The 11,546-nt window shown below is 36.4% G+C and overlaps 1 protein-coding gene across 1 annotated transcript; it reads left to right on the forward strand.

The window, feature by feature from the left end:
* LOC109223465 lies at positions 7,000-11,172 on the forward strand. Its single transcript, XM_019387797.1, has 7 exons — positions 7,000-7,295; positions 8,454-8,553; positions 8,653-8,773; positions 8,866-8,987; positions 10,420-10,541; positions 10,630-10,789; positions 10,874-11,172. The coding sequence occupies exons 1-7, from the start codon at positions 7,169-7,171 to the stop codon at positions 10,986-10,988; spliced, it is 867 nt and encodes a 288-aa protein (XP_019243342.1). The 5' UTR covers positions 7,000-7,168; the 3' UTR covers positions 10,989-11,172.

Genomic DNA, 11,546 nt, shown 5'->3' on the forward strand with positions numbered 1-11,546 from the left:
GGTATTAGGGTGGATTAGGGCGGCGGCGGCTAGGGTTTAGGTGGTGTTGCAGAGAGGGTCTGAGAGGAAAGGGGTTCAAGGGCGGCGGTAGGTGAGAAATGATAGGGTTTTGGGGTCGTTTGGGATTAATTAAGGTAAGGGGGAACGGGAACCGTTGATCTAAATGATCAACGGCTGGGATTGAAATGGTTAGGTGGGAGACCGAGTTGGGTTGTTTAAACGGGTAAGGGGTCGGATTTAAAAGGAATTGGGCCAAGGGAAATTGGGTTCAAATTGGGGTCAATTTTGGGCTATAATTGAAATGTAACTGGGCTATCATTTAAATAGCCAATTTTTCCCTATTAAAATTATAAAAAAATAGTAAATTGATTTTTGGAAATAAATTAAAAGTACTAAAATAATTTATGACATATAATTAACCATTTAAAAATTCTGGACTTAATCTTTATGAATATAAACGCAATTAAATCCTAAAAGAGGCTAATGTTGCAATTATACAATTTAGCCTTAAAAATACTAAATAATTTTGTAAAAAATATGCAAAAATTCCCTTAGCTATATCTTAGCATAAATATAAAAGTTCAATAAGTGAATCACCAAAAATGATTTTAGAAGTAATTATTGGGTTTTTTATGGATAAAAATAGGGAAATAAATTGATTTAAAAACCTTTAAAAATTAAGGAAAAATAATGAGACGCTTGGACATACATTATATATGCATACATATTCTATTTTGAGGGTAATTTGCATATTAAAATATATATAGGGAAAAATTGGGTATCAACAACACACGACTATCATAAGCCTAGAATTACTCATAACATAACCTTCTTATCACGTTAAGAACCCTAGTCTCACCCCAAAGCGCATGTTATAACATTAAAAACTTATCGACTTTCGGCGAAACTTATTTTTCGTTTAGCTTCTAAGCTTTCCAACCCTCTTGATGCTTGTTATTCATGATCTTAAAGATTTGTAACCTCCAAGGTAACATGATTAACTTACTTTATGCACTTTCAAAGACGGTCTCATTTATGAGCTTACATCAATTTACTTACAAATACTCTCACTTACGAAGATATGGGGTGTAACATCATTCCCCCATTTGGAACATTCATCCTCGAGTGTTGGCCGATGCGCTCTTACGAATATTTTAATACTATCTTTGCCATCTAGGAAATTGTTCTGTGAATAAATCCCAGGGCATCCCCCCCCCCTTTAGGCCTCTTTCTCACACCACGACTTGTTGTCTGAATTCTTCCAATCTCCTAACTGTTGCTACCTTCTGTCATGCAGCCTGTACGACTTTGTCCTTATATGTGCGCCTATGCGACTTTTCTCTCCTTTTTCCTTTGGCTTTTAGCCAATCTCTAGGCCTTACTTTGGGAACATATACAGTATTTTGATAAACTGTCCCTCTAGCATCTATAGGTGTACTGATGTCCTTCGCTTGGTACTTTGTTGAACTTACGACTATTGCTATATTTTGTTTCATAGCCTCAGTTATCTGTACTTATGGATTTACTGCATCTATATAGGTCATTCTATACCATAACACTTACTTTGGTTTATTATTACCGAGGTCTACTGTCACGACCCACATCGATGGGTCGCGACGGTTGCCCGAGTCCTACTTGTCGAACATCCTTAAGCATGCATCTAAGATATAAACATGAATAACATATGTGAGGGAAACCTGTCCAAAAGACATATGTACGTACACATGCGGAATATAGTGGGGCGAGCCGGCAAGGCTACTATAGACAACAATATACCCAAAACTGGAAACCGACAAGGCCACATACTATCCAACTATACATAACTATCTACAGACCTCTATTAGAATATACAACTGTACAAGGACGGGATTGGGCCCCGTCATACCTATATATGTATACAAACATATAGTACCAAGGTCAAAAGCAGCTCCGGATCAAATGGAACACACCAACTCTCGCTGATCAAGGATCCTAAGGAGGGGGACCGTCAGCTTGTCTACCTGCACATGCGGGCATGAAACACAGGCCTCGGGAAATAGGGCGTCACTATGAATAATGTACTGAGTATGTAAGGCATGAAAATCAGTACATAAAAGACATAGATTAAACATAGAATAAAGAATTCCGCCTGTAAGTATAAATAACTTTATAAATCCTGAAACATTTATAATGTCATGCACGTGCGTGTAATTGTCGTGTTATGCATAGGTATAGGTGTACATAACCTTATCAAGTCTCTAAGGGCATCCCATCATATCATCTCTGCCACTGGGGGCAAAATCATCAACATATACCAGCTGATCAGGTGGTGGTGCGTATATAACGCCGTAACCTTTTCCCATATCACACACACACACACACACACACACAAATATATACGCATATATAACACCATCTGGTCATGGGTCAATGTAAATGAATGCAATGCATGAGAAGTACGTCAATAAAATCTTTTGAAGTGTTATAAGACCATTATGCCTCTGATTAATATCATGAAATAGACTTTATCAACTACGTATTTTATGAGACCCATGAACAGACGATAAATAATAAGACTTATGGAGAATCAAGAATATAAGCATTTCTATAAATATAGTCATTTATGGAAGTTGTACATTTGCTCGTTTCGTTTGTGTCGCATGGACCATGCCAAAAGGAAAGAAGGGATAGCCTTAACATACATGAGTCGATTCTCTTGACAATCCCTCTAACACACGTTAATTGCAATGAAACACGTAACGGCGAGATCAAAATAGGTAACAATCCGTATGATATATTTGAGAAATATTGCACCGTACTTCCTTATAATTGCCCAATCTCACGTTCTGATATATTACTCTCACGTTCTTAAGAATAGTTATATGACTCTCATGTTCTTAAGACTTACAATGTCTCTTCTTTATTAAATGGATATGTGACTCACGTTCTTAAGACTTACAATGGCCCTTCTTTATTAAATGGATATGTGACTCACATTCTTAAGACTTGCCAAATCTCACATTTCTAATCTTGCCACATAATATAATAACTTAAGAGTCACAATTCTTGGGGTGGCTTGCTGCCACGTGGGAGATGGTCTAATCTTATCCAATTTTTTAATTAATCACCCAATAATCCTTAATTAACTAGGTAATCTTTCATTATCCAATAATTAATCAATTACCCAAATAATTAAGAATTACCTTAACTTACTTAAAATACTACTCACTTTTAACATACCTTATACATCTTACTATCATGGTCATGTAGTACCTTGTGTGACACTAGTCCATAAATAGGGGGTATTATAGCTTGGACCGTATTTTATCCCAAATTGCCAAACTTCGACAAAACACATTTTCTCCTATTTGCTTACCCTCTCTCCTTCATGAATTTACTCATCACGTGTTTGAAATAGCATAATGCTTATAGTCCCAAAATAACCTCATTCTCTAACTTACGTCGCTTAACTTACGACGAAACTTTAACGTATGAAAATGCGAGATATAACATCTGCTACCCAAATCCAGGTTACTCTCTCGCTGCTTATCATATATATATAAATCTAAGTTATTTAATGCTTCCTTATTACTGTTCATCTTAAGAATGACAACCTAATCTCATCTCATAATTTGTAACTTTTATCCATCCATTGTTGATTCGCCTCAATGTTGAATTATAGTCTACCACTGATAACTTGAAGAAGAAATGATCTTATAACAACAATCTCACTACAATATTGTATTCACTCCATAAGGAAGTGGCACCTATCATGACTAATAAACTTCTGTCACGACCCAAACCGCAGGGCCGCGACGGGCACCCGGTGCCTTACTCCACCGAGTACCAACGTAACTTATCTTTCTTATCATACCATCATGGTTAAGTGGGCCAGAAGGGCCGTCATGTTATAACACACATAGAACATAAGGGAATACTTGACATAGGACGACCCAACATGGAATACAAACTTATACATGTGACATACGACACTATAAGGCCGACATGATCACTGTACACTCAAAATATAGGTCGACAAGGCCATACAATTCTTCATATACATGACACATATCTACAAGCCTCTAAGAGTACATAAACGTCATAAAGGTCGGGACAGGGCCCTGCCATACCAATATATACATGTCCAAAGCATATTGACCAAATAGGCAACTCTTGAGCAAGTGGAGTGCACCAACACCTTCCGTTGAGCTAATAGACTACTAGGAGGACTGTCAACCTATCTATCGGGACTTGCGAGCATAAAACGCAACGTCCCTATAAAAAGGGACGTCAGTACAAATAAAGTACCAAGTATGTAAGACATGAAAAGCAGTATATAAAAGACATGAAAGAAACATGGAGTAAAGGACTCAACCTGTAAATCTGAATAGCTATGTAAATCATGAAACATTTATAATGTCATGCATGAGCGTATAAATGTCATATCATGCATAGGTATATGCTTACATAACGTCATCAAGCCTCTGAGGGCATCCCATCATATCATCTCGGCCTCATTGGGCAAAATCATCAACGTATACCAACTGATCAGGTGGTGGTGCGTATATAACGCCATAACCTTTCCACATGCCCCATATACATATACTATACGCGTGTATAACGCTATCTGGGCATGGGTCAATATACATGTATAAATGAATGCAATGCATAATGAAGTAAGTCAAGAAGATCTCTCGGAATGTCATGAGACCCATGAATAGACAATATGATAGTAGGACACATGGGGAATCAACAACATAGGCAACCCTAGCACTTCTAAGAATAAAATCATTTGTGAAAGTTGCGTGCTTGCTCGTTTTGTTGTATCATATGGATCATGACAAAAGGAAAGAAGGGATAGCCTTAAACATACCTCAAGTCATTAATGCAACTCAACAACAAGCATATGACAACTAGTGCACCAACCCTATAACAAAGAAATACATTTACAACTTACATGACGCTACTATATCATGTATCTCAAACGATAACTCGATTCTAAAATAAAATGGCAGCATTTCCCCTGATTTTACTGCTCCCTCAAGCCTAATATAGGCGAGATACAAACATAATACAATTAGCAACTCTAGCCTACTAGTTGTCAGTTATACCATAACACACCCAATCAACAAGTTATCAATTAGCCTGAAATTGCAACGACGACCGACTAGCCTACTACCCTACCACATATGCCGTTTCTCCATGCCTTTTTTTGCTTTCAAACTCCTCGGTAGCACAATAGGCCAACACGAGTGGACTACAAAACAGTCCACTAAAAGTAAAATAAATTGAACTCACGGCTTCCGATCACTGTCCCGTGAATTCTAACTATTAGGAAACGAATTTATCAACCTTCCTTGATATTTAAAGCTTAAATACAGAAAGTAGACATTTTCTTAACTATGAAGTACCTTCCAAAACTCAAACTATAAAGAAAAAGAGAGGCGATATAGCGATACTTACATCGTATGGATCGTTCTAATGTTAACGCTTCTTGATTTCATACTTGGGATATTAATCTTCTTTGAAACCCTAGAAGAGAGCTTATGGATATGTTTATGGATGTTGTCTAGTCGTTTTCTATAGAAAAATGAAGATAAAGACGGCCTAAGACCTATATATATCAACTTTGGAAAAGTCAAAGAGGTGGTAGCTTGGCACCCTAGCATTGGCCTATCTTCCGACGCTTATATCTTTTTATCCGGATGTCGTATGAATGAACAGATAAGAGCATTGGAAACTATATTCCAATACCTTAAATTTGGTATATAATATGTCCCAAAAAGACCTCATATAACACACAAAATGTATTGCTCAAAAAGCTTTAGTGACACACCTACTTGTCACCTATGTAGTATGCGCAGTCTCGCGAAAAGTGCAAATATCTCTCAACTCTGATGTCCTATCGACGAACAGTTTAACGAGTTAGAAAATAGACTCGTAGATCGTCAATTTGATATGTGAGTCATCCCGTTATTCGAGTATATTGGGAGAAACACTCCGCTACATTTGACCTAATTTTCAGCACATTTATGAATGTAACTTGTGATGACCATTGCTAACTTTTGTTCCACAGCTCGCTTGACTTCAAAACGTAACACACAACTATCATAAGTCTAGAATTACTCATAACATAACATCCTTATCATGTTAATAACCCCAGTCTCACCCCAAATTGCATGTTATAACATTCCAAACTTATTGACTTTCGACGAAACTTATTTTTCGTTTACCTTCTAAGCATTCCAACCCTCTTGGTGCTTGTTATTCATGATCTTAAAGATTTGTAACGTTCAAGGTAACATGATTAACTTACTTTATGCACTTTCAAAAATGATCTCATTTATGAGCTTACATCAATTGACTTAGAAATACTCTCACGTACGAAGATATGGGGTATAACAAATAGTAAAGTTAACAATTTGATAGTTTATTGCATTGAAGTTTTGATTAATATTTTTTACGTTAATGGTTGATATTTATTTCCACAAATATTGATTGAACAAGTAATGCAGAGACAAAGATAAGATATTTGTAAAAATCTTTTCGCAAATAAAAAAAAATGTTATTTCTTCTATTTTTATTGGAAATTATTTTATTTAAGATATTTATCAATAATCAAATAGTCGAGATGACTTTATTCAAATTAGAGTGTCCAATAAACATCTTCCTTCACACAAATTTAATTTTCAAAATAAACTCTGCTATTATATTTTGTGAGTTAATATCTCCTTAACTTTTTATGAAATTATTAAAATCAATATTACTTTATATGCATTCGTAATTATTGAGTATGCCACAAGTTTAATAGCAAATTTAAATCGTAAATGTTTAATACGATGACTTTTGTTGTAAGCAAGACCCAACATCAACGTATTGCTAATGTCTTAACATTTAACTTTAGCACACCATCTAATACTTATATATTATTAAAAATCAATACTTTAAAATTTTAATCAATACGCTATCTGATTTGTCAACATTATTACTAATTTACAAAATATATTTTCTGAAAATAATTTTCCATTAGCAAACATTTGGGTTAAAACCGAAAGTAAACCCGTTTCTGAAAATCAAATGACAGAGCGGGGTAAGTTTCCTTCCGTTGAAAAACGATCACCTGAAAATCGAAGTCTTCTCTGAGCAGAAATTGAGCTTCATCACAATTAGGGCACGCGAACGCAAAATAATGAGGAAGAGAACTGTGTGGGCATGGGTAGTTGCAATCTTCTGCTTCATAGTGCTAATGATCGTCACTCCAGCAATTCCTCAGTCTCAAGAATATCACAATTTTGCTGATCAACGCCAGTTTTTGGGTATACGCATATTCATTATTAATCTATGTTTTTTTCTCTCTTTAAAATTTGGATATTTAGCTTTCAATTTGCGATATTGTTCCAGTTCTAGGTCATGATTTATGAACCGGTTTTTGTTGCTTTAAGTGTCGGTTCACTGTTGCTCCAGAGTGTTGAACTTATATTCAGTTTGCTAATATGGTTAAGTCAATTTGTCCTTTTGTTTCGGGGATCACTATGGTGGTCTTATTCAGAGGCGGAGCCAATTTAGAACTTTATTCTAGGATAGCGGACATCACATGTTAATAACTGGTTTCTGAATTTAATTTTTGTATATATTTAGTGGATTTCTTAATAAAAATATAAGGTTTGGACTAAAGCTACTGCCTACTGGGTTTGGCCGAACCCATACCTCGCCTTCGAGCTCCGCCACTGGGTGTACTTTGGTACCTGTATGCAACTTCTGTATGTTGAATGCCAATGACATTTGTATATTTCCAATTAGTCCTACATACGTTTTAACCTTTACTCTTTACTACCTATAGCCATTCTGATCCATTCACACGTCGAAGTGATGATGGTTATGATGATTTTCTCAGTGCGAGTTGAGAGTTCCGAGATTAGCTTTGACAATATGATTAAACTAAGTTCAGAGAAAAATAAGAACAACAAATTGTAGATGGTTTTCAGCAGATACTTATGAGGACAGAACAAGCAGCAGATTGCTTGTGTTCTCTCTGTTATATGCTGAATTGTCCGTGTCTGATTTTCACTTAAGTAAAGTGTTAGCTCCTCCTATCTGAAAATTGGTTTTTGCACATTCATATGGCTGTGGAAGAGCATAGTGAATTTGAAAAGTTTAGTACTCACGTACAAGAATTATGTATTTTGCTCTCGCCTTAAATGTTTAAGAGTTAGTCAAAAAGGTAACAGTATAAATTACTATAAATCGATTAAGATATAATTCGGATAATAGCAGTAAACTTGCTTTACATTTTACCCCTTCATTACCTTTAGTTTAGATTGTATAATATGTAAAATCAGATTTATCTTGTATTTTGAAGTCAGTGTTGCCAGTTCTGTTTTCATGTCAGCTGTTTATTGATTGGCTACTGGGTGGTATATACTGCCTTTGGAGTTTGCTGCTGCAATTTTTCATGCCTTATTTTTCTTTTGCAGGGATTCCCAACGCACTGAATGTGGTTTCGAATTTCCCTTTCCTTGTGATCGGTCTAATAGGTCTTGTACTTTGTCACCACGGTAACTATTTCAAGCTGAGGTAAACTGTTTACAAGTATCTGCTCTACGTATGGTTAAGGCTTTGAAGTTTATATGTCCAGTACTTCAAACTAATTCCACTTGATATGTGCTTCAAAAGCTTGCAAGGAGAGCTTTGGGGTTGGACATGTTTCTATATTGGTGTAGCAGCCGTTGCTTTTGGGTCCTCATACTATCATCTCAACCCAAATGATGCTACTCTTGTGTGGGATAGATTGCCAGTAAGTTATTTAAGTATTTACTGTTAAGTGCAAGCTGTTATTAACTAAAATTTCTTTTGTGTGCTTGTTTTTGATACTCTCCAACTTTGCAGATGACTGTGGCATTTACTTCTATCGTAGCTATCTTTATTATTGAAAGAATAGATGAAAGAAAGGGAACTTTGTCTCTCATTCCATTGCTTCTGGCTGGTGTAATTAGTATCATGTATTGGAGGTAAGCTTCTATTTTCTACAGTTGCTAATAAACTCCTACCCCTCCCCACTCCCACCATTAATTTCTTCTAAAAGAAAAAAGAAGCAGGAATAGTGGAAGAAACGCAAAGTGTTTCCCTGGATATATGCTCTTTGGGTCCTCTCCTTTTTTTTTTCTCTCTCTTCTTTCTTTTCTTTTCTTTCTTTCTAGATAAGTTAGACAATTATTTTTCTCACAAAGGACACCTAGTGGGTATTGACAATTACCAAGTTACATATTACTAGCCTACCAAGCATGTAAGGAGTTACCAAATTCAGCAGTGTTAAAATCATCTTTAGTGTTCTATATTTTACACTTAATTTAGCTTAAGATCTTCCTTCAAAGCACTTGTATTTCCTTTCTAGATAATCCATAGAATGCATATGGGTACTATCATCCATGTTTCTTTCAATGATTTCCTTATGATGTGTAGTGCCTTTAACATCCTTAGGCATCACCCATTGTGACACCAAAAAGGTTCATAAACAAACACCATAACTTCCACTTGAAAGAACAATGCAAAATCAGATGCCTCAAGTTCTCATCAAGCTTTTGCACATGTAAATATCTACTGCACATACTGAAGCTCCTTTTCAATAGTTTATACGTGATTATTCCAGTAGAGCAAGCCACTTTCAGGAGTTTACTTTTGAATATCTATTTCCAAGTTCCCTCATAACTGAGATATCAGGACACTAGAGCATTACCTTACTGAAAATTTACCTGCTTTTCTCGCTTCCATTAAGAGAGATTAGAGAATCTACTCCTCCCTTCAACTTCTTAGCCTCTGCCAGCTTTCCAAAAAATTGTACGACCCTTTCAAACCCCGTCATGTAAACTCCTTCTGGACTCAATGTTACTACTATTTCCTATCTACTCTTCCGATTGTGCTGTCCTTACCGATTGTAGGACTATAGAGCCCAGGGAAGGTGTCTTTAAGAGGAACCAGCTATCTTCCTTGAGTTTCAGCTTTGCAGTAGGCTGGAGCTAGGATTACAAAGATTATTGAGCTTCTTTGAGCCTACTGTCCAATATTGAGTGCTGGTTTTGATTTATAAGAAAGTATAACATATTGGATGTGCTTTTGTTTTTCTTGCATTTTCATTTTTTAAGGGTGCTAGACGGTGGCGAAGTCAGGAATTTACTCAAGGGTGTTCAAACTTGAAATGAAAAAAATTCTCCGAGAAAGAGTGTTCAACATATGTTATATACTTTTAAAATCTAATATTTTACCTATATACGCAGTGTAATTTTCCGATGAAGGGTGGTCACTTGACCACCCTTTATAATTTGCCCATGGTGCTAGAGGGGAGTGGATGGTCTAGATCCATAATTAATTACTGTTATTTCTCTTGATCATCATTTGGCTTTTTCAGCTAAAACAGCTTTGTGATTGTACATTTTCCTTCTGAAGGTTCTTTGAGGATCTCCGTCCTTATGCGGTAGTTCAGTTTGTACCGTGCCTAGCCATCCCAGTCATGGCTATCTTGTTACCTCCAATGTACACTCATTCCACTTATTGGTTGTGGGCTGCAGGTATGAATTTCTTCTTCTCTGGGTTCTGTGACCTTGTTCCTGCAGCACTTTGTGCCTATATAAAGTGAGATTTTTCTGCATAATGCAGGATTTTATCTTTTAGCTAAGATTGAAGAAGCAGCGGATAAGCCAATCTACAACTGGACTCATCACATCGTCAGTGGCCACACGCTCAAACATTTATGTGCTGCAATGGTGCCTGTCTTCTTGACATTAATGCTTGCCAAAAGGGACACTGAAACAAATAGGTACAGCTGTCTCTCCCCCCCCCCCCCCCCCCCTTACTTTCAGCTTGCACTGTCATTACATGATCCGATTTCACTCTCCCACAGGATCAGTTTATATCAAAGTTGGAGAATATCTTGGAGTAAAGCAAAAGAAAGTGGAGCAGAAGTGGAGAGTTACACTTGTACTTATTCAAGTGTCCCTGTTGAGGAATCACGTTGAAGGGAGTGCTTGCATTTCATTGACAGAAACTCTTTATTTTACTGTAAACAGATAGGAAGGCTAAAACAAGTCTCTAGAATAATTAATCTGGTTCTTTCTTGTGCATCCGAAAGAAAGATTCATACTTTTTATCAGTGTATACAAGTCACATGTTAATGTATAAAAGTAAGTTTTGTGCCATGTAGATTATGTCTCAGCCGTGAGCCGTGCCAGCAGCATAAATTAGTCATTAGTTGTTGGTTACTTTGAATCAAACGTGCAATGGTCAGATTGGTGATCCCAATTTCGTTGCAAATCACAAGGCAAAAGAGCACATGAGAATCAATACTGAAAAAGAAGAAATAAGAAAATGAGACCTGACTCATATGAAGTAGGGTGAATGAACCATTTAACCTTTAAACTAGTTTTATGCTAAGTAGTGGTAATAAGAATTTGAATTTTCTGACAGATTATTCTTTCTCGGTAAACTTCTTAAACGTCCAGCAAATTATTACTTTGGATAGGTAGAACAGAGGAATCTGGGAGAGTTTCCACCGTTCTGGTCTGAGTACCAATTAG

Source organism: Nicotiana attenuata, chromosome 1 (genome assembly GCF_001879085.1).
Source record: "Nicotiana attenuata strain UT chromosome 1, NIATTr2, whole genome shotgun sequence".
NCBI lineage: Eukaryota > Viridiplantae > Streptophyta > Magnoliopsida > Solanales > Solanaceae > Nicotiana > Nicotiana attenuata.

Coding starts and splice junctions, on each gene's coding strand:
- LOC109223465 (XM_019387797.1), top strand. CDS start 7,169: ATGAGGAAGAGAACTGTGTGGGCATGGGTAGTTGCAATCTTCTGCTTC. Junction 10,542..10,629: donor TTATTGGTTGTGGGCTGCAG/GTATGAATTTCT, acceptor TGCATAATGCAG/GATTTTATCTTTTAGCTAAG. Junction 10,790..10,873: donor AGGGACACTGAAACAAATAG/GTACAGCTGTCT, acceptor ACTCTCCCACAG/GATCAGTTTATATCAAAGTT.